The 25,024-nt window shown below is 39.0% G+C and overlaps 1 protein-coding gene across 1 annotated transcript; it reads right to left on the reverse strand.

The window, feature by feature from the left end:
• Positions 1-3,278: 3,278 nt before the first annotated feature.
• Positions 3,279-4,683, reverse strand: LOC145109755 (putative 2-oxoglutarate-dependent dioxygenase AOP1). Its single transcript, XM_079046919.1, has 3 exons — positions 4,286-4,683; positions 3,746-4,067; positions 3,279-3,652 (listed from the first exon to the last, which is right to left on the reverse strand). The coding sequence occupies exons 1-3, from the start codon at positions 4,660-4,662 to the stop codon at positions 3,362-3,364; spliced, it is 990 nt and encodes a 329-aa protein (XP_078903045.1). The 5' UTR covers positions 4,663-4,683; the 3' UTR covers positions 3,279-3,361.
• Between the last annotated feature and the right edge of the window lie 20,341 nt (positions 4,684-25,024).

The following is a 25,024-nucleotide window of genomic DNA, read 5'->3' on the forward strand; positions in this document are numbered from 1 at the left end:
GTCCAGTCGTCAGAATGCAGAATTTTCGATTTTTAAGCAGTTTTGCATCAAGTATACAGAAAACAATCTTAGGCTCTGATACCACTGATGGATTTTTGAGCATTCTAACACTTCCTAAGTGTACATGCAACCCTAATAACCTTGAATCTATGTTTTCTCTATATACATGCAAATTTCTTTTTCAAGGTTATTTCCTAACTAGCATGGCATGGGGATTACATAATCATAAAACTAGTAGAAATACATACCTTGTTGTTGCTTGGATTCCTTCAAGACTTTGTGAGCCTAGCACCCCAAATGTTGTGCCTCAAATGCTTCACACAACACCACAAGACTTGGAATAACTTGAGAGAATACTTCTAGCACTCAAAATCGGTTATGCCCTCTCTAGTAACACTAGGTCCACTAGGTCACGATTTTGCTAGCCATAGGGTTCCTTTTATAGTGTTGTCACAATTAGGGTTTACACATGAATGCCCTTAATTGTCATGACTCTTGATTTCTCATGACCCATGGGTTTGTAACTCCCATAGACTATCCATGGAGCTCCATATGGTTATAACCAAACCCATAAACCATGGATCATTAATCCACCATAAAAGAATTGATGATTGTCATAATCAACCCTATATATTTAATTAGTCTCACTTTGATCACCAAATTAATACTAGATTAATACTTGATCAATACTAATTAAATAATACTATTATTAATATATTAGAACTTATAATATATTAATAATCATAAGTGCCTTATTCTCTCATTTAGTCTATCCAAGTATTGCAATGCCATGCAACCCAAATGGACCATGCCGGGTCGGGTCAAGTACATACCAAATAAAGTTATGGACTTAGACACTATATCCAACATTAACACCCCCTAAAACCTCTGAAAGGACACTTCAAATGTCTTGGTGTAACTCCTACTCACCAAGACCAAGTTTGGGACAAAAAGGTGGCAACTTTGGGCTAAAACTAGATCCATAAGAAATATACATCAATGTTGAAGCTTTTTACCTCCAAAAGATGCACCAAGGGAAGTAGATGTTGGATCCAAGGCCTTGAGTGAAACACCACAACCTCAAGGCTCTTTCTTCTACTCCAAAGGCTCCAAAATGACACCAAAAGGGCTCTTCAAGCTTCACAATGCACTCACACACTTTAGGGTTTCGAAACGAGGAAGGGGGTTGAAGATAAGAGGGTGCATGAGGCTATAATGGTACTTAAATAGGGTCCAAACCCTAAAAATTATGGTTTACTCCCTGGCTACGTACGCCCTACGTACTAGCGTACGCTTTGCGTACTAGTACGAAACCAGGTACACCCAGCGTACCAAGGTGTACGCCTAGCGTACCATGCTGCATCCTAAAATTACAAAAAATGCCATTGGGGACTATTCTAGCAAACAAATCACAACTCAAGAGTCAAAAGCGAATACCTGAAAATTATAGATGTTACATGAAGCCACCATCGATTGCTGACTGCTTTGTCTCAATTTCATTGTGTTGGATTTGGATATTTTTTGAGTTTGGGATCTCATTTCTTTCAAGTTGCAAGTTTATTCCCAGATTCCATGATTTCAAGTTGAAGGTTATTGTTTGATTTCATTTTATGGAAATTTTGTCAATTTCATTTTAACAAGTATTTTTAAATCTGGTTATTTCATTTATTGCTTGATGAAGATTATTTCAAAACTAGAAAATCTTCGGCTCCAGTTTTGATTTTCAGTTTTAGTTTAGGTTAGGTTTGATTTTGAGTTTCAGGTTAGGTTAGATTTCAGGTTTTAATTTTGACTTTCAAATTAGTTTGTAGGTTTAGTTTTCATTTCAGATTCCAACAAAAGATGGGTGGAAGGGATGATTTTTCGAAGAAGATAATCGACAATGATGTTCTTAAGGTAGAGGAGGATGATGGTCGGAGGTGGCTGGTGGCTGGAGCTGGCTAGTGGCCGATGGTGGATGGTGGTCGGAGGTGGTTGATAGACGGAGAAGAAATGGGATTGTGTTTAAGGATCGATGGTAGTGATAAATATTTAATAAACAACTTCTTTTAATGGGTTAACAGTTAATAACTAATAATAAAATAAATAAGGGCAAAACGGTCTTTTTATGCCCGGAGGGATGAAGTGTGCAAGTTTTAAGCAAATGAGGGATGGTCTAAGTTAATTTTTGAAAATATGGACTAAACGTGCATTTTAACAATGTAGATTCGTGTAATTTACTTCTTTTATTTCTCTGAGTCGATTTGTTTAGGGGTATTTATAATTTTTTTCTTGCAGTGTCAAACATAATATCTATTAAACTCAAAATTACCTTTTGTTTTGAAGTTTTTGATATAGTTTGTTTGTTTAAAAAAATAAATTTTTGAGTAAATTAGACGAATCATCTATGGTCCGAGTGTCAAATTGCACGTTCACTCATTATTTTGGAAAATTAACTTGAACTGTCTCTCATGTATTTAAATACTACCCGCATAGTCCCTATTGTTGTTAGACGTTAGTTTTCTCCGTTTGGGTACCTCACGTGTCTTGCACGCAGGGGTATTTTCGTCATTTTAAGTCATGTGTATATTATCGATTGCGTATGGCGCCATATCGAGTTCACCCAAACGTTGCATACTCTTGGTATGATTTTGTCCTTAAATTGTAAAAGAAGCGGTAAATTTACTTTTTAATGAGTAAATATTAGTAAACTATAAAAATAAGCGTAAAACAAATTACATATTACAAAGAGAAAAGATAGCAAAACTTAACCAAACAACTCAATTCAGTTATTACTTCTACTCCTACTAGGAATTTGGAAAATGCTTGAGAAACAATTCTATCACAAATCTTCACTCTCTTTGTGGCTTATCAGTTCCAAACATTATAATATTTCGAAAGTCCTAAATAACCCAAACAAACCATCCCTCAGTCGGAAAAAGAGATGCAAGTGTTAGGCTTATAAATTTGCAACCACGTAGCCTTAGCAACAGGACAAACACCAATGAAATAATATTTCAATAAAAATATAAGTGTTATGCTTATAAATTACAATTATCTTACTGAAAATATTATAATATCTTTTTAATACTATTTCTGATTGTACTATGTTATAATAAGGTAATTATAAGAAATATACGTGTTACGCTTATAAATTACAATCATCTTACCATAATATCGTTTTAGTACTATTTCTGATTGTACTATGTTAAAATAAGATAATTATAAGAAGAAGAAGAAACGAGAGAATACATTGTAATTTCAGACATACATTGACAATTTTATAACAAAATGTCACAATCCACAAATTATTTGTAGTACATGAATTAAAAATGATGAAAAAATGCAGCAATTAATTACGAATAAATCTTTACAATGCAGCCTACTTATTTTCAGATTTAGAATATGTCGTTAGTTCGGACTCTTTTACGCCACAATAAGCATCGAGAGCATCTTCGTTTGCACCAACCTTTCCCGTGAATAAATGCTTAAGGAACTCGTCATAGTCGAAGGGGTTGAACAATAATGGGTGTTCTTCATCCACCAATTCGTCTGGGATTTTTGTTATATAGCCAGGCTTGGGGACTGAAAACAGTCCAAGCGAATAACGGGCTTCATTCCCCGTCATCATCACACGATGATACGGAGCATGTAGCAGACCATTCGACCAAGCCTGAAATAGAAAAGATAATTAAAATTAATTAAAATAAAAACAATAGTCTTTTTGTCTTGCAAAATCTATTATAACTATTTTTTTTAAACTTACATGGAAAACCTCTCCCACAAAAACTGTAAAAGAATCTATCGACTGCTCAACTCTGATCCATTCTCCACCTTTGGTCTCGAGCTCTAACCCTGCAACTTCGTTTTGGTACAAAATGGATAGTGTTGTCTTGTCAATATGTGAAACAAGTCCCATGATGGATTCTTTTGTGTCGGGCCCTTGATATTTTGCTACCCGAAGAAGGTGTTTCGTGTTATCCATATGATCATCCGAGTGTTTTTCCAGCCCTAAACTCTCCATAATCATTTTCCTAATCATCCGATCCAACCAATATAACTTATCGGAGATATTCCTAACACTTTCACTGCAAAGAAAAACAAATAAAACAATCATATCAGCCTCAACGCAACCAGTAGATAAAAATGGAATTTTGTAATGGAGACCCCAAATATATAATTTGCCTTTTTTAAAAGCAACCAACAAAGTAGAAAAAAATATAGAATATCATAAGTTCTATTTCTAAAATTAGTTTTCTTTTTTTCTTTTTGCATGATAAAAAAGAAGATTGTTTACAAAAACTACCTGAATACAGGATTGCCATGGGGCCAGAAGAAGTTGGTGAAGGCTTCAACTTCTCCGGCCACCTGAGCATCAGGGATGGCCATGCTTTCATAGAGTGGCATGGTGGGAGAGTGACCGATGTAGCCATGGAAGGGTTTATCGGAGATGCTTTTGAGTTTGGTTTCTGAAGGGAGACTGAAAAGCTGGTCCAATGAACTGAACAATGAACTCTGAAACTCCGACGACATTCCGGCCATGGATGCTCGGAAGAAACCATACTCAGTGAGTGCTTCATGAACTTGGGTTTTGATTGAATTCCAGTCATCTGGCGTTGATTCGTTCAGATAAATCTTTGAGAAATCAATGAGAGGAAGCTTGGTTGGTGTTTCTGATCCCATATTTTTTGATGAATTTGATGTAGTGTGTGTTTCTCTGTGTGTGTTCAAGAACCCAACCATTTTATATTAGTCTTAAACTCTTAATGGTCGGCTGCTTGGTTGTTTTCTCTTAAAATATATTTGGATTAATTCTTAATTAGTGTAACCAAAATTTTCGATATTTATTTTTGAATACTATATATGATTACAACTCTTTTCTTTAAGATGATGTTTTTAATTACAAAAGTTAAGTTTTAAAACATTTGAATACATTTTAGACAGCTTTTAATAGGCTTAGCACTTTAACCATTTAATTTTTAATCAAAACTTCAAAATTCACTATTTAAAATAAAAAGTAACTTAATTAACCTATTTACGATAAATGAATTAAATTTAGCAAATCCCATTTTTATTTACTGGCTTTGATTATTATTTTTTGCGAGATTAAAAATAAATGTAAGATATGAAATAGTAGATAACAATAAAATAAATATATGATGTCCAACATAAATTCATAATCCTTGGCTTTTGTTGGGAGAAGGAAGGGAGGATATGATTCCTTTGTGTTAATGACTTAAAAAACTCCATTTGTCTTCTACCAAGTTTGTAGATCCCTAGACTTATTCGAGGTTTTGGAATATATATATATTTTTTATCATATTTTTATATATAGATAAAATTGCAAGGATGGTCTCTACCATTCTATGGTATGTCAAAACTCGTATGTTTGGTCCAAAAAAATTTAGACTAACACCAATAGTCTAAAAGTTTTATTTTCTTACGAGTTTGGTTCAAATAATTTGATTTTTTTGGAAAGACAGTTTTGCCCTTATTATTTAATTTATGTTTTTATTTTATTACCAGCAACTAAAAATAAAACAAAAATACAATTTTTTTTTCTCTCTCTATCTCTCTATCTTTGTGTTTGATAAACACCCAAGAACATATTCATAGATTCAAAAACATTTTCCGCCACTACCACCGTCCGCCACCACCACCGTTCGACCACCGTCCGCCACCACCACCGTTGGCCAAAACTCATCCAAAAACAAAAACCATACACAAAATATGGGTTTGTTCTTGAGTTCGCCCTTATCTGATGAATACACACGCACGTCATCAGATCCGATGACAACATACACAAAAATCATATCAGATGTACACACACATACACACATAAAATCAAATGAACACACACACACACACACACAAAATATGATGAACACACCCACACACAAAATCAGATGAACACACACACACACACACACACAATCTGATGAAAACCCTAACTGAAGAACGAAATATGATGAAAACCCTAACTGAAGAACAAAATCAGATGAACACACACACACAAAATTTGACGAACACTTGTTTCTCGTCGTTACCCTTGATGCCCATCAAACCTGGAAGATGAAAACCCTAACTGAAGAACGAAGCCGTTATCGGAAAAAGAGATTGACGAAGCTGCCACTACAAACCCTAGCTTTGATATATGTGTCGTTACCGCTACACCACCTATGTACACCACCATCCTCCATTCCATCCTTTGCATCGCCACTTGTTCGAGCTGAAAACACCATCATCACCGAGACAACCTTCCACCATGATTTGTTATACGTCAGTGTTGCAGCGGCGAAACACTAATCAGAGTTAAAAGCACAAACAACACCACCACCGCCAACATCGGTCCACAGTCCAGTCTGTCATTTTGGTAACAAACTTGAGTATTGTCACACCCCGAAACCGAAGGCGGAAACGTTCCGGGGCGGAGGACGTCATGCGTAGTATCACAACAGTTGTATCATAGTAAGCATAGTAAACACAACCATTACATTATAATAAGAATATTTATATTGTTCGAAAACATGGTTTATATATATCAGTATATATAGCAAAAGTAAAAGATGTGACTTCAGGATGTTCCATCTTCTCCAAAAGTTGGCAAAAGCACCTGCCTATTGATGCCCTGAGAATACAAGCAGTTTTAAAATATCAGCATAAAGCTGGTGAGTTCATAAGCAGTTAATTCTGGTGAAAGAAATGTTTCCTTGATTCTTTGAAAAGTTGTTTCCCAAGAAAATCCCATATTTTCATATGAAAGAGGTTTGATTTCCCATTAGTTATATGATAAACCATTTGTTTATGACAGGTTGAGTTATCTCAAGAAAATCCTATATTTTCCTAAAGGTTGATAGTTGATTATCCATACGCGAGTATCTACCATACTCGGACATAAGTTTTCTTTTCGAAGCTCTGGTTACACCTAGAGGAGTACATTAGCCGTATTTTCGAAGCTCTGGTTACACCCAGAGGAGTACATTGGCCGTATTTTCGAAGCTCTGGTTACACCAAGAGGAGTACATTGGCCGTATTTTCGAAGCACTGGTTACACCCAGAGGAGTACATTGGCCGTATTTTCGAAGCTCTGGTTACACCAGAGGAGTACATTGGTCGTATTTTCGAAGCTCTGGTTACACCCAGAGGAGTATATTAGAAAAGTAAATTCTCGTTACCTAAGTTGTGAGTGCCATAGCCATAATGAGACTGGATAAGGCGCGTAAATGGGCCAGTATCTTTTATGACTTTGTCACCCCTGAACCAAATGGTTCCGCTGTAGCTAGCAGCGAGGGTGTGGGATAGTCAGTCCCATGTAGATCTATACACAAAAGTCACGCTCTCCCTCCAAGAGATTCTGGTTATAAGTCGTAGTCCTCCACTCACGAATCCGGGGGAGTGTTACCGAGGACATGTCTCAAACTTAGCCTAACGAACTTACAAGTAACAATGTTGAAAATTCCTGTTTATAATTTGCGTGAATCCTTTATGAAATAATACATATTATGATAAGGTTCACAAGTTCCTTGCTTTAGATTTGAAAACTGTTTCTACGAGTTGATTTCTAAATCGAGTGGTAAAACGGTTTTCTGTGTTTGAAAGCATACTGAACATGAAATTATTTTAAACAAAATAATATATTTGAGCACAAGTTTCCTTGTACTTTTGCTTGTATCCCCCCCCCCTGAAAACATGAAAACACGGAAAAGTATAGGGGTATGAACTCACAGTTTATCGTAGGATCCGAAAGCACAATTGGTTACGAGTGTTGAGTGTCAATCGATGTTTCGTACGCAAGTGGATCTTATTAACATATGATAACACATATGTGTGTTAGAATTAGGGTGTTTCATGGCTAAACATGACGGGAAAATCACCCTAAAGACTTGGAAATGCTTGTCGGGACCCTATATGATCAAATAAGGGAGGTGTACGGCCATTTGAGTGGGTGTGCGGCCAGGTCGTGTTTGCGGTTGCACACAGGAGTGTGCGGCCGTACAGAGGGTGTGTGTGGCCGTACACAGGAGTGTGCGGTCATACACTCCTCATTTGTGTCCGAAATGTTGATATTGAGGTGTTCTAGTGCTAATACCAAGTCCAACTAGCAAATGAAGGCCAAACTCTTCACTTTGGAGAGTCTTTAAGGCGTGTGCATCACCTTATGAAGGTGTGCGGCCGTACACCTTCAAAGGGTGAAGAACACGAAGAACACAATGAGTTTTAGGCTTAGATTCAGGTGTCTTACCAAGATAACAAGCTGAAAGATGAAGTGGTTCGCGTTTTTTAGGCCTTTAGAGTGTTCTTGGGTGAAGTTCTTAGAGAGAGAAAGTAGTAAAGTACAGCCAAAGGAAAGGAATGAGTGAAGGGGTCTCCTTATATATAAGGGACGAGTGTGCGGCTGGGGGATGGGTGTGCGGCCGTACACACCTCTCATGAGGGTGTATGGCCCGATTTTGCTTCTAAACGACATGTTGACTCATTCCCAACTGTACTCAAGCTTAGAACACTTAAACTAGCTCTTAAACGGCGTTAAAAGATGATAAAATCGAGTTTAATATTGCTATAAAGATCGATTGTATAGGATAAAAGTTTCGGGTTGTCACATCATCCCCCCGTTAGAGGGAATTTTGTCCCGAAATTCGAATATAGAATACAAATCATGGATTAGAAAAGAGATGCGGATACTTCTGTTTCATCTGATCTTCGCGCTCCCAAGTGTATTCAGGTCCCCGCTTGGCATTCCAGCAAACCTTCACTATCGGGATGCGACTTTGTTTCGTTCGTTTGATCTCTCTATCCATGATTTCGACTGGTTCTTCCACAAAGTTTAGATTCTCGTTGATTTCAATCTCATCGAGAGGAATAGTAAGAGTCTCGTCGGATAAGCACTTTTTAAGGTTCGAGACGTGGAAGACAGGATGAATGTTGCTAAGCTCTTGAGGTAAACGGAGTTTGTATGCTACGGGACCGATCCTAGCAAGGATCTCGAATGGTCCTATGTATCTTGGATTTAGCTTTCCACGCTTCCCAAAGCGTATCATGCCTTTCCAGGGCGAGACCTTCAACAGAACGCGGTCTCCAACCTGGAACTCCAAGGGTTTTCGTCGTATGTCGACGTAGCTCTTTTGTCTATCTCGAGAGGCTTTCAGTCGTTCTCATATTTGGACGATCTTTTATGTGGTTTCTCGAATGATTTCTGGACCAGTGAGAGTGCTGTCGGGGACTTGCCCCTTAGCTAGCTGCGTGTCGCCCACCTCAGCCCAGCACGGAGGAGATCTGCACTTGCGGCCATAGAGGGCTTCGAAAGGCGCAGCCTTGATGCTGGTATGGTAGCTGTTGTTGTAGGAGAACTCGACCAAGGGTAAATGGATATCCCATGACTTACCGAAATCGATGACACATGCTCTCAACATGTCTTCCAAGGTTTGTATGGTTCTCTCACTCTGCCCATCAGTTTGAGGATGATAAGCTGTACTCATGTCCAGCTTAGTTCCAACGGCCTTCTGCAGGGACTGCCAGAATCTCGAAGTGAACCTGCTATCTCGATCGGAGATAATGGACACAGGTACACCGTGCAGTCGGACTATCTCTTGGATGTAGATTCGTGTCAGTCTCTCCATTTTGAAGGTTTCTTTGATTGGCAGGAAGTGAGCGGATTTAGTCAGTCGATCGACTATCACCCAAATGGCGTCGTACCCACTCGGAGATTTGGGTAGTTTGGTGATGAAATCCATTGTAATCCTCTCCCACTTCCATTCGGGAATTTCTAGCTGTTGGAGTAGACCTGAGGGTTTCTGATATTCGGTCTTTACTTTGGCGCAAGTCAGACACTTGCTCACGAATGTAGCGATCTCTGCTTTCATGTTTGGCCACCAATATAACTTCTTGAGATCGAGGTACATCTTGTCCAAACCTGAGTGAACGGAGTATTTAGTCTTGTGAGCTTCGTTCATTACAACCTCTCTGTAACCACCGAACTTTGGGGTCCAGATCCGGTCCACGAAATAATAGACTCCGTCTCCCTTGATCTCTAGGTTCTTTTCCATTCCCCTCAAGGCTTCACCCGGCATGTTCTCTGGTTTTAAGGCTTCCAGCTGAGCCTCCTTGATTTGCGCGGATAAATGGGAATGGATAGTCATAGTCAGTGCCTTCACTCTGCGACCTGAATACTCTTTTCGGCTGAGGGCATCTGCCACCACATTGGCCTTGCCGGGATGGTAGCGGATGTCGCACTGTAATCGCTGAGTCGCATGTTCAGCTCCTTCTGGTCGAAGATATGCTGCAAACTTTTATGGTCGGTGAAGATGGTGCACTTGGTTCCGTAGAGATAATGTCTCCATATCTTCAGTGTGAAGACCATTGCCCCCAATTCTAGGTCATGCGTTGTATAGTTAACTGTTGGATTAATGTCTAAGTCCATAACTATAATTGGTAAGACTTGACCCGACCCGGCATGGTCCATTTGGGTTGCATGGCATCATGCATTTGGATAGACTATAATGAGAGAAATAACACTTACGGTTGGTTAATATATTATAAGTTCTAATATATTAATAAGGTTATTTAACTAGTATTGATCAAGAATTAATTTGGAATTAATTAAGTGATCAAAAGGAGACTAATTAAATATATGGGTTGATTGTGTAAATCATTCATTCTTATATATGTGGGCTTGTGATCCAAGATTCCTTATGTTGGACTAAGTCCATGGGGTGACCCATGGATACTCCATGGAGGTTAAAATCCATGGAGCATAAGGAATGGGTAAAGTTATGAGTTACATGGTGTAACCCTAATAGCCACCATATAAAAGAATCCCATGGCTCAAGAAATCGTGGACTAATGTGTGAGTGTGAGGGCTAGACGATTTCAAGGAGTGTTCAAGTTTCTCTCAAGTTATTCCAAGTGTATTTGGTGTTGTGTGAACCATTTGAGGTGTCACACTTGGGGCACTAGGCACTCAAGCTTCATGAAGACATTCTACATCAAAGAGGTATGTATTCTATCTTGTTATATTTATTATTTTGTATGCTAGATTAGGATAATACCTTGGATGTTCATAATTGTATGTATAATAGAGGAAACATAGATCCAAGGTATTTAGGGTTGCATGTACACTTAGGAGTGTTAGAATGCTCATAACCCAACAGTGGTATCAGAGCCAGGTTTGTTTTCTTGTTATACTTGCAAAAGTAGCTGAAAAATCGAGTTGGATGCATATATTCGATTGTTTTGGCTGGAATTGGACTAGGAACATTACCCTAAGATGTTTTTGGACTTATAAACTTGTTTTTGATGTGGTAATGTTCATGCTAATCCAATTTCTAAGATAATTGTCATAATTTCAAGATTTTTATTAGTTTGTATGTTCATGCTAATTTCTTGAAGATTGATGATTTGAATTATCTTGTTCTTATGAGGTTCTTAGATTAATAGAAAAGTTGTGTGAAATAGTTGTTTTCAATCCATTTTAATCTAAGAGTTGATTCCAAAGTGTGTTTTTGTAACTTGTCCTCAAGTTATATGAAAAGTCACATTTAAGAATCATAAAACTCATAAAAGTTGGCAAATGTTACAAAATGAAGAGTCTAGTTCTAATTAAATGGTTTTATGACTCCATAACTTGTCCTCAAGTTATGGAGGTTCAAGAGTCTCTTCATTAAATTAAAAAAAAAAGTGTAACCTTAATTAGTTCCATAAGTTACAATAAAAAAAAGTTATTTTTTTTATTAATTAGTTTAAAGTCTTCCATAACTTGTCCTCAAGTTATGGAACTTGAAGGGTTTTTTTTTTTTTTTTTTTTTTTTTTTAATTAAAACTACTTTAAACTCATAAGTTATGGAATTAATTAGTTTTGAATAGTTTCAAAACTTGCCCTCAAGTTTTGGAATTTGAAAAGTTTTCACTTATGAATACTTTAATTCCAAGTTAGCCCTTAGAATTTTAAAAGTTAAAATTCAACCCTTATACTTTATAATATTATAAGTTAATAATATTTATATATATGTATAAGAGTAAAGTCAGTCTTACCATTAGTAGGCCTCATTCACGAAGCTGGTCTATAAGGGGGGTATAAGGTTACTGCCTATAAAATGGCAGTTTAATGGGTGTCTACTCTCACCACCGCTTCCTTGACTGGTGGAGGGTCGTTAGCCGAACGGGTAGGACAAAGACTATAATTCTCCCTTCATTAAAAGTATTAATGATAAATACTAAGTAACTAAACTCTTATTAATTCCCAATCTTAGTTACTTAGGAAAATGTGAATAAGGTGCTAACCCATGAAATTACACTTTGCACTTTGTTTAAACCGTTAGTGGAGCGTGTGTGGTTAACCGGCACACTAACCTGGACTTAACAAGGTAGGCAAAGGGTAACTTAATATTTATCATAGTATCGGTGGAGCGTGTGTGGTTAACCGGCACACTGATTAAGGGGTAAATATTAAGGGTACCAAGTATATTTGCATGGTTATTCACACCTTGTTTTGTGATCCTCGGCATCCCAGTCACAAAACCTGAAGGGCACACTCGAGATTGAAACATGCCTTTGAACAGTTCAATGAATCTCAAAGATCTAGGACTTTCAAATCCAATTAAAACCTAATAAATTATTTCGTTTTTCATGGTGGAAATTGGTGAATCGTCATTCACCTACCTTCAAATATTTTATAGCTTGGATTACGGCATCCCTCTTCTAAGTTATAAAATAGTTTGTTGGGTCCTAGCCTTAATATTTTATATTGGGTGTCATATTAAGGACTTTAAATCAACTATCTTGAATATCTCCCAAAAAGATGTCTGGTCTAGACATTTATGATCTTCCCAAATCTCTTGAAACAAGCTTTCCTAAATGAAGATGATGTCCCATGGATATCATACTTCTTTCACCTCCTCCAATTATTCTCCCTAACCCACAAGTTCCTAAAAAGTTTAAGGTCACTCAAGTCTTATTGGCAAGGCAAGGTCTAGGTGTGATCACATCTTGGAGATGTAGTCACATATTGACAAGTCGGGAGAGTTGGGTGTCAAAGTCTTGAGAAAGTTGGTGGCTCAACTACTTTCTAAATCACATAGTGAGTTCTTTTGGGAATCCTATGAAACAGACTAAGACAAGACCCTTAATGATTTTATCTATTTGCTAAGATCAACTTCCTAAAACGCTATGGACATTGACAATGATGACATTGGATATCCAGTAAAGCTCTCTCTTCCCAATGGAAAGGGATCGGCCATAGTCAACTCAGTTGACCCAATGGTAAAGAGAGAGGCGAAGTCTGAGATAGTCCCATTATCAAGGGTCCAGAGGTAACTATTGCCAAAGGATGGGGCATTGGTTACGAAGCTGCCAAATTTACCTAAGGATGTTAAAGTCAATAAGTTTGGCTCTACTTCAGGTAAAGTCCATTGTCTAACTCTATTAAGTACATGCTGATTCTGATCGCGAAGATGGTTTTCAATCGCATGGTTCGGTGATCAGAATTTTGGGCTATTACTTAAGAGTTATGATATTTATATTGCTTAGGAATATATAACAACAAGGTTTTCAATGGATTGTAAGGATAAGTTTTTCCGCAAAGTTTTAAAATAAAAGAAAAAGGTTTTGATTTTATTTATTTTAAGTATCCTTACAATGGCATTTGTGAAAAGTTGTTGCTTATAAGATTCCATTGATAACAATATTGGAAAAATGGATTTGATTCTTTCGGTTGTGGTAGTGTCTAATATTACCAAATAAGAAAAGATTCTCATCACCCAAGGTTCAATTGGACCGAAACTTGGAATCATGCAAGTTGTATAGTAAGGTTACACTTTTTTTTTGTGCACTGGTCAAGTCCACCACAAAAGATCAAGAAGACTATTCGTCATGATTTACTTAAGTTCAGTAAATATGGTTATACTTATAAGTTTAAGTATAAGTCTGTAACATTGGAGAAGTTTCAATGTGAGACAAAACGAATAAGAAGAATCAAACTATGGCAGAAAGATAAAAGTTTCTCAAATCTGAAAAGATGGGAGAGTACTTTAGTATCATGTTTTTGATCATCTTAATGATTAAGATACCATATCACAATTGGTCCTCTAAAGTCATCTTAGTACATTCTTATGACTAAGAAGAGGAGTCATGAATTGTTGAAATGGTTAAATCAAAAAGATGAGTCATACTTCGTTCCAAAACAATTCTTAGAGTCATACTCCAAGATTGTAACTTGAGTGACATATCTTAAAGAGGGTTTGTTAACACTAGTCAAATGTAAGAGTAAAAGGTTATCTACTCTTGTACATTTGAAATTGGTAAGTTGTGATGTTTTGGATAAAACAGAGACCAACTTAGGCCAATTGTGTAAAGTGTTAGTCTTGATAAAGAATCCGCACTATCTCTTGAATATTTGACAAGGGAGTCTTATATGTCAAGAGGACAGTGGGAGTCTTAAAGCTCTTGAAAGTTTCAAGACTTAATCAAGAATAAAACCTAAAGTCATTCACTAGCACACGACTTGAGGTTTATAACCTATCGTGTTGAAATTTTTGTGCCTATTCAAGTTGGCTTTGCATAGGAGTTCTGAGAGTTCTCAATTGGTTGCATAACTACTTGGAAGCAATGGCAGGCACCTGAGCTGCCAAATGGCAAGAATTTAAGATTGCACAAGTTTAATCAATATGAGTTTGGATTTGTCACTAACCTTGTCTTGTGATTATGGTTTTGACAAATTCACATGGATAAGAACACATACACTATTAAATCTAAGTGTCATAAGGTTTCTCTCCGATTCATGAAAATGATGGTGAGGAAACACTTTCACTAAGTAGATTTTAGCTAGATAGCAATTGTGATATTTGCATTCTCAAAGTCGTTAGTGGAGCGTGTGTGGTTTACCGGCACACTAACATGGACTTGTGAGAAGTGGCAAAGGTCTAAACAATTGAGACTATGATTACGGCATCCCTTTTCATAGTTCTAAAATTGTTTAGACACACATGTGAGCTATCTAAGAGAGGTGTATGATTTTGATAAAGTTTTATCAAAACAATCTAGTATCAGAAATCTGAACTTTGGTAAGAAAGCCAGCTGATTTCTGAGTACATGTCAAAGCTAGTGGGAGCATAAGTGTTATGCTAATAATCATCATGTTAGTGGGAGCATGATAATTATGACAAAGGTTGCAAGTTAGCAATGTTAATTATAGAAAACAAAAGTTTCAATTCGTGAGGTTGCAGGGGTTGAAAAAGTTGTTTTGCTATAATTAAGGGAGAGGAAATTATACTTCATTTCAATTCTAAAAGCTTAGATTGAGATTTTAATCGTATTTAATCAAGGATATATATACGAATTTCATGCTGGAATGGCTCAACATAAGGAAATTCTATATATAGGTCCATTATTTGCGTTTTAAAATTCGATTATGATTACGGCATCCCTTTTCATAATCTGAATTTTGAGAACTTGGCAAATTGAAATGGAAATATTATAGCAAAAGACTGGTTTAGTCTTTATGTGAGACATCATGAATCGTGTCCCATATGCTTCGGATATAGGATCGATTACATGTGCTATATTCATCATTTCTAAAATTTTCCAAATGCTTGGGGCATTATGAAGGGAAAAGGTCTAGAATTGGATATGACTAAAATGATTAAGCAATTGTCGAGGACAATCTAAGGTTTACCAAATATTGGTTGCTCAAGGACAGTTGGAAGTATAATGTTAATTCTGGAAGGACCATATTGACATAATCTGTAAGGAGGCAACTCTTGTTCAGAAGTGATAGTCAAAATGGAATATGGAAATGTTTCAAAGTTAGAAATTATTCAATCTGTGTAAGATTAGGAAACTTAATGAAAGAAGGATGTTTCCAAGGAGCTGATCTCCTTTGGAATGCTCTGTAATGATTGTTGTCAAGTCTTTCTGACTTCGTGCATAATCATTAAGAGGATCAATGCATATAAGTTTAGAATCTAACAGATTTCAGTAAATGGCATGAATTTGGAATTCTTGCATTTGCAGTAAGGATTTGGGACTGTGAAAAGAGGATCATTGGAGTGATGTTCAATTGATCTATTTTACAAAGTAAAGATCATAGACAAACATAGTATGCATACTTGGTGTATGGCATGACTAGTGTTTAGAAAACATAGTGTACATGCTTGGAGCATGGGACAACTATTGTTTTAAATTCAAGTATAAAGTTGATACAATCGAAACAATGAATAATGAGTAATCAGTATGGTGATAAATAAAAGTGTTTATTTATATTCATAGGGTTTGATACCATATTTGATTCATTTATTCTTGTGTTTCAATTTGCATGTTTTGACTTCCAGAATAACTAAGTCGCTCTTCCTGAATGATTAAGTTATTCAAACCATCCACAGTCGGTCATATGTTGGAAGTAGATATGAATCAAGACTGTCATGGGTTGGTTTGTAGAGGTCCAAGTTGGTGGACAAAGTGGTGCTACAACACTCATGAGTGCTCATAAGTTCTGAGTATTGGATTCAACCCGCGCTCATTTGAATCACTTCATGGATTTTATCACGAGTGATCATGAGACGATAATATCTTATATTCTTCAAACCTAGAGATATGAGTTGTTACTATGAGTTGGTTATACATTGATTGCACGAAAACGCATTGGTAACTCGATGTTATAAAACGTTCCTTTGTGTATGATTCAACAATTAGTAGAACAAGCCATATGAGTCGAAGTTTATCCATTCCTTTTACCTTCGGGATAAAAGCGATATCTGTGGGCCCCTCGATGATTTAAAGATGATACATGTGAGTGCTTGGCCAAGCCAGGACTTATTTGATTTGTTCAATCAGTCAGTCATCATGAATCGGAAATCGGGAAACAACAAATGGACAGAGAGAATGATTGATAATCCATGTCTCAGTCCATATGATATCTAGAATGGACGAATATATGATCCCTTATCTAATGGACAAGTCATTGACAAAGGTCAGAGTTCATCGACAAGGTCAGAGTTCGACAGAAGCTTTTGAGAGCTACGATTGCTGATCGGTTCCTGAAGTCATACGCAATAATAGTTTTAGGCTTATCCAAGTGGGAGACTGTTGGATTAATGTCTAAGTCCATAACTATAATTGGTAAGACTTGACCCGACCCGGCATGGTCCATTTGGGTTGCATGGCATCATGCATTTGGATAGACTATAATGAGAGAAATAACACTTAAGGTTAGTTAATATATTATAAGTTCTAATATATTAATAAGGTTATTTAACTAGTATTGATCAAGAATTAATTTGGAATTAATTAAGTGATCAAAAGGAGACTAATTAAATATATGGGTTGATTGTGTAAATCATTCATTCTTATATATGTGGGCTTGTGATCCAAGATTCCTTATGTTGGACTAAGTCCATGGGGTGACCCATGGATACTCCATGGAGGTTAAAATCCATGGAGCATAAGGAATGGGTAAAGTTATGAGTTACATGGTGTAACCCTAATAGCCACCATATAAAAGAATCCCATGGCTCAAGAAATCGTGGACTAATGTGTGAGTGTGAGGGCTAGACGATTTCAAGGAGTGTTCAAGTTTCTCTCAAGTTATTCCAAGTGTATTTGGTGTTGTGTGAACCATTTGAGGTGTCACACTTGGGGCACTAGGCACTCAAGCTTCATGAAGACATTTTACATCAAAGAGGTATGTATTCTATCTTGTTATATTTATTATTTTGTATGCTAGATTAGGATAATACCTTGGATGTTCATAATTGTATGTATAATAGAGAAAACATAGATCCAAGGTATTTAGGGTTGCATGTACACTTAGGAGTGTTAGAATGCTCATAACCCAACATTAACTTCGTGTACTTTCAGCTGTCTCGAGGCGTAAGCAATAACTTTTCCCCGTTGCATGAGCACACAGCCTAGGCCCTGATTGGATGCATCACAGTAGACAACGAAGTCCTCCGTCCCTTCGGGCAGAGACAGGACAGGTGCGCTGCATAGGGCCCGCTTCAACGTTTGGAACGCAGTGTCTTGTTTTTCACTCCAACAAAAGGGTACGCCTTTCTGAGTTAGAGTGGTTAAGGGTTTGGCAATTCTGGAGAAATTCTGGATAAACCTGCGATAGTAGCCAGCGAGACCCAAGAATTGACGGATTTCTATGGGTGTCTTCGGTGCTGACCAGTTCTCTATCGCTTTGATTTTGGAGGGGTCCACGTGTATGCCTTCTTCGCTTACCACGTGACCTAGGAAGGTTACTTTTCGAATCCAGAATTCGCACTTGGAGAACTTTGTGTAAAGCTTCTCCGTCCTTAAGGTTTCCAACACCGATCTCAAGTGTTGTCGATGATCTTCTTCACTTCTGGAATAGACAAGTATATCGTCGATGAACACGATGACGAACTTGTCCAAGAAAGGACGGCACACCCGGTTCATCAGGTCCATGAACACTGCCGGTGCGTTAGTTAGACCGAAGGGCATTACTACGAACTCGTAGTGACCATATCGAGTCCGAAATGCTGTCTTAGGAACATCACTCTCATGGACTCGCAACTGATGGTACCCTGATCTTAGATCTATTTTTGAGAAGTAGCTGGCTCCTTGAAGTTGGTCGAAGAGATCGTCGATTCGAGGAAGAGGGTAACGTTTTTTTACTGTGAGCTTGTTCAACTCCCGATAATCGATACACATCCGAAAGGATCCATCCTTCTTTTTCACGAACAAGATCGGGGCTCCCCAGGGTGAGGAACTCGGTCTGATGAATCCTTTGCTGAGCAGCTTATTGAGCTGACTAGATAGCTCCTGCATTTCTGCTGGTGCTAGGCGATATGGAGATTTAGCTACGGGAGTAGCTCCGGGGACTAAGTCAATGCGAAACTCGACTTGATGTTCAGGAGGGATTCTCGGAAGATCTTCTGGAAAAACATCGGGAAAGTTGCAGACTTCGGGGATGCTCTCGAGGTCTTTAACTTCCTGCTTCTCGTTAATGACATGGGATAGGAATGCATAACACTCCTTTCGCAGGAGTTTCTGAGCTTTGATGCACGAAATGATGCGAAGGTTTGAATTGAGTTTATCACCGTAGATCATAAGGGTTTCTCCGGAGAGAAGATTGAGACGGATAGCTTTTTCGTAACAAAGAATATCAACACGATTGGGGCTCAACCAATCCATGCCGATGATGACATCAAAGCTTTTTATAGAGACTGGCATAAGATCGATGGGGAATGAATGGTCGTTCAGAGTGAGGATACAACCCACGAATATGTCTTTAGTGCTCTCTTTCTCACCGTTAGCCATTTCGACGGTAAACGTTTCGGTTAAAGGTCGGGATTTATGTTTAAGAAAATGATTGAATGCATGACTAACAAAACTTCTTTCAGCACAGAATCGAAAAGAATGCATGCATAAGAGTTATCGAGGAGGAACGTACCCGTCACAACGGTAGGGTCAGCCACGGCTTCCTCTTGACCCATCGTTAGCACTCTCCCTGTGCCACCTGTTGTTGTTGCCTTGGGGCAGTTTCTCTTGAAATGTCCGACTTCCCCACAGCCATAACAGGCTTTACCGACACCTGCTCCAGAGGCCTGGTCGGTTGGTTGGACTGGTGTCTTGCAGCTTCGAGCCATGTGACCCTTCTTGCCACAGTTGTTGTAGAGCGTTTCACGGCATGGGCCGGGGATGCGGTGATGATAGTTGCATTTGCTGCACCAAGGGAGGGTACCAGTATATCCACTGGTAGGTGCTTGAGTGGCAGGAGTAGTAGCAGCGTGGACTGCTACCGTGTGTTGCTTCTTTGAGGGTTCCTGCGAAGATTGGCCCTTTTTCTGTCTCCAGAACTTTCTTTTCTCTCCACTCCCTTTAGCCGGTTCGGGAGTGGCTGTCACTTCATCGAGATCGACTCCATGATCTATGAGGGTCTGCGTTAGACACTTAGCGCTATCGAAGGTGTTTGGCCTAGCAGCCAGGACATTTCCTTTGGTCGGTTGGGTCAGCCCCCAAATGTATCTTTCATCCTTCTTGCTTTCCGGGGTGACCATTCCCGGGCAGAGAAGCGCTAGGTCTTCAAACCTAGATGTGTAGGCGGCAATGTCAGAACCCTTCATCTTTAGGTTCCAAAGTTCGTGCTCCAGTTTCTGGATTTCGCCCCGTGGGCAGTATTCAGCAAGCATGAGCTCTTTCAAGCTCTCCCAACCCATAGCATTTGCTATTGGCAGGGTTAGGGACTTGACCCGGCCATTCCACCAGGTCAATGCTTTGTTGGCGAAAGTGCAAGCGGCGAATTTCACCTTGTTAGCTTCGGAACAAGAGCAGATTTCGAAGATGGACTCAATTTTCTCGATCCATTGAGTCAGGGTAATGACTCCTCCTTTGCCGTCGAAAGATGTGGGTTTTGCGTTCATGAAGTCTTTATAGGAGCACTCCTTCTGGTGTCCCTGACCACCTTCATGATTTTGGGGATGAGTACCACCTCCCTGACCACCAGATCCGCCAGGATTCATCTGTGACATCGCGACTGCCACAACAGCAGTAACAGCTGCTTGGAACATAACGGGATCGAGCTGAGGGGGCGGTGGTGGTGGTGGAGCGTCGTCATTCCTTCTGATAGGTCTTTTACGGGGAGGCATCTTGTTCTAGAATCAATCAGGAAGAAGAGGATGGTAAGTCCTCTGGAATCGAATCAAGAGATATAAAGCAAGATGTATCTCAATATGATGGTTAGAGTGTTCTACTAAGCGATAAGCAAAGAGAGGTTACTATGCAAGTAAGTTATCACTAAGAAATGAATAGGTAGCGACACTAGGAATGAATTTCTACAAGGTATTCGGCTCTGACTAAAATACTCCTATAGTATTTTAAGTTGTACGGATACCAGGTAAGTTTTAGGCCTGTTGCAACACCAAAGTCACTCCCAAGCACATGTTGGTCATGTCTCGAATGAATATAGTTGATCAGGCTATATTGACCCTAGACATGATTACATAACTGCCCAGGTTTAACCGCAGTGTTCAACATCCAAAATACTTTTGTTTTGTTCTACTCAAGACACGGATTCTGGTACTCGGGTATACTTGTATACTTTTTGTAAAAATACTCATATTTAAAAGCATACTTTTAGTTCAGAGCACTATAGCCCCTTAGTGTTTATAGTTGTATACCATGTAAGGTTCGGTATACTTAGTTCACTATAAACAATAGCTCTGATACCAATCTGTCACACCCCGAAACCGAAGGCGGAAACGTTCCGGGGCGGAGGACGTCATGCGTAGTATCACAACAGTTGTATCATAGTAAGCATAGTAAACACAACCATTACATTATAATAAGAATATTTACATTGTTCGAAAACATGTTTTATACATATCAGTATATATAGCAAAAGTAAAAGATGTGACTTCAGGATGTTCCATCTTCTCCAAAAGTTGGCAAAAGCACCTGCCTATTGATGCCCTGAGAATACAAGCAGTTTTAAAATATCAACATAAAGCTGGTGAGTTCATAAGTAGTTAATTCTGGTGAAAGAAATGTTTCCTTGATTCTTTGAAAAGTTGTTTCCCAAGAAAATCCCATATTTTCTTATGAAAGAGGTTTGATTTCCCATTAGTTATATGATAAACCATCAGTTTATGACAGGTTGAGTTATCTCAAGAAAATCCTATATTTTCCTAAAGATTGATAGTTGATTATCCATACGCGAGTATCTACCATACTCGGACAACAGTTTTATTTTCGAAGCTCTGGTTACACCTAGAGGAGTACATTAGCCGTATTTTCGAAGCTCTGGTTACACCCAGAGGAGTACATTGGCCGTATTTTCGAAGCTCTGGTTACACCCAGAGGAGTACATTAGCCGTATTTTCGAAGCTCTGGTTACACCCAGAGGAGTACATTGGCCGTATTTTCGAAGCTCTTGTTACACCCAGAGGAGTACATTGGTCGTATTTTCGAAGCTCTGGTTACACCCAGAGGAGTATATTAGAAAAGTAAATTCTCGTTACCTAAGTTGTGAGTGCCATAGCCGTACTGAGACTGGATAAGGCGCGTAAATGGGCCAGTATCTTTTATGACTTTGTCACCCCTGAACCAAATGGTTCCGCTGTAGCTAGCGGCGAGGGTGTGGGATAGTCAGTCCCATATAGATCTATACACAAAAGTTACGCTCTCCCTCCATGAGATTCTGGTTATAAGTCGTAGTCCTCCACTCACGAATCCGGGGGAGTGTTACCGAGGACATGTCTCAAACTTAGCCTAACGAACTTACAAGTAACAATGTTGAAAATTCCTGTTTATAATTTGCGTGAATCCTTTATGAAATAATACATATTATGATAAGGTTCACAAGTTCCTTGCTTTAGATTTGAAAACTGTTTCTACGAGTTGATTTCTAAATCGAGTGGTAAAACGGTTTTCTGTGTTTGAAAGCATACTGAACATGAAATTATTTTAAACAAAATAATATATTTGAGCACAAGTTTCCTTGTACTTTTGCTTGTATTCCCCCCCTGAAAACATGAAAACACGGAAAAGTATAGGGGTATGAACTCACAGTTTATCGTAGGATCCGAAAGCACAATTGGTTACGAGTGTTGAGTGTCAACCGATGTTTCGTACGCAAGTGGATCCTATTAACATATGATAACACATATGTGTGTTAGAATTAGGGTGTTTCATGGCTAAACATGATGGGAAAATCACCCTAAAGACTTGGAAATGCTTGTCGGGACCTTATATGATCAAATAAGGGAGGTGTACGGCCATTTGAGTGGGTGTGCGGCCAGGGTGTGCGGCCAGGTCGTGTTTGCGGTTGCACAGGAGTGTGCGGCCGTACAGAGGGTGTGTGCGGCCGTACACAGGAGTGTGCGGCCGTACACTCCTCATTTGTGTCCGAAATGTCGATTTTGAGGTGTTTTGAGGTGTTCTAGTGCTAATACCAAGTCCAACGAGCAAATGAAGGCCAAACTCTTCACTTTGGAGAGTCTTTAAGGCGTGTGCGGCCACCTTATGAAGATGTGCGGCCGTACACCTTCAAAGGGTGAAGAACACGAAGAACACAATGAGTTTTAGGCTTAGATTCAGGTGTCTTACCAAGATAACAAGCTGAAAGATGAAGTGGTTCGCGTTTTTGAGGCCTTTAGAGTGTTCTTGGGTGAAGTTCTTAGAGAGAGAAAGTAGTAGAGTACAGCCAAAGGAAAGGAATGAGTGAAGGGGTCTCCTTATATATAAAGGACGAGTGTGCGGCTGGGGGATGGGTGTGCGGCCGCACACCCGTGTGTGCGGCCGTACACACCTCTCATGAGGGTGTATGGCCCGATTTTGCTTCTAAACAACATGTTGACTCATTCCTAATCTCATTCCCAGCTGTACTCAAGCTTAGAACAATTAAACTAGCTCTTAAACGGCGTTAAAAGATGATAAAATCGAGTTTAATATTGCTATAAAGATCGATTGTATAGGATAAAAGTTTCGGGTTGTCACAAGTATGAAGATGATGGGAACTTTATTCTCAGACCTGAAACGAGTGAGTCCTCCATTTCACCATTAAATTCTTATTTCATTAAGCCAAAGCACCAAACATCATATCCAGGTAAAAAGGGACGTCTTAATGGATAAAGTCTCTGACTTTATCCATTTGCATGCATACTAGAGGTAAAAACTCAAACCCTTGGTCCAAAAGTCATCCAAAGTCCCAAAACTCTTGCATGGCTTAATGAGGATGCCAAAGCTCTCATTTTTATGAATCTATGAGCTCAAAACTACAAATAACTACGTTTAAAGGACATAGTAGCTCTGTAACATCCCAAAAATACAACCCAAATTTTTTTGTTTTAATATTACTAAAAATCACATCATCCAATGTCATATATAATAAGAACCATAGAATGAGTACTCAAAAGTCATAGTAACTGTGTCAAAACAAAACTGTATCAATCATAACAAGGTATCTGAATAAAACTCCCAGGATAAACTGAAACTGTGGTGTGTGCCATGCCATCATCCCGAGCTCTTCCCCTTACTAGCGAAAGTACCTGAAACCAAAAACTGAAACTGTAAGCACAAAGCTTAGTGAGCTCCCCCAAACTACCACATACCATACAATAACATATAAAGCACATATTGGGCCTTGCCCACTGCATCGGACCGAAGCCCGGACTATCTGGGGCCTTGCCCCTGCATCGGACCGAAAATCCGGACTAACTGGGGACTTGCCCCCTGCATCGGACCGAAATCCGGACTAACTGGGGCCTTGCCCCCTGCATCGGACCGAAGTCCGGACTAACTGAACAAAGCATAACATAATCATAGCTACTAGCATAAGCACATATACTGCATACTGCATCGGACCGAGGTCCGGACTAACTAACACATAAACATGCCTGAATCACAAAGACATCAAGCATAATATACTACTGCATCGGACCAAAGTCCGGAACTACTGCTATCTAAACGGGCCGGCATTGTGGCCGTAGACCCGTCCCTACGAGAAGGAAACTCACCTCGTAACGCTGGCTGCTGAGGTGCTAAATCTGAGACTGTCTGACTGCTGCTCCGGAACTCCCCGACTACAAATCCCATAAACACTAAATCAAATACTGATAACTAATCTCAGGGTAAAATGACTATTTTACCCTTGGTCAAAGTCAACTTCCTGGTCAAAGTCAACTTCCAGTTGACCGGACTCGCCGAGTTGGGCTGCCAACTCGCCGAGTCCCTATCATCCATTCTAGTCCTCTACTCGCTTCTACTCGTCGAGTTTGGCAAGGACTCGACGAGTTCTTCTTCGAAACTAACATCGAGTCTAACTTCATCCGACTCGCCGAGTTGTATGAACAACTCGTCGAGTTCTCCTTCATCATATGAACACGTCCAATCTGTGGCTCGCCGAGTCGTATGAACAACTCGTCGAGTCTGAAGAACAACTCGCCGAGTCCCAAGCATGCTATTACTATACAGTCGATTCCAATTGATTTTAGTGCTTCCAAATCATAGATCTGAGCTTCTAGGACTGGTTTTACACGTAAAGTTTCCAACTTTACGTGCATGCACAAGAGTATAAGGCTAAATACCCAAAATC

Source organism: Lactuca virosa, chromosome 4, assembly GCF_052849685.1.
Source record: "Lactuca virosa cultivar CGN04683 chromosome 4, Lactuca_virosa_CGN04683_v6, whole genome shotgun sequence".
Lineage (NCBI taxonomy): Eukaryota > Viridiplantae > Streptophyta > Magnoliopsida > Asterales > Asteraceae > Lactuca > Lactuca virosa.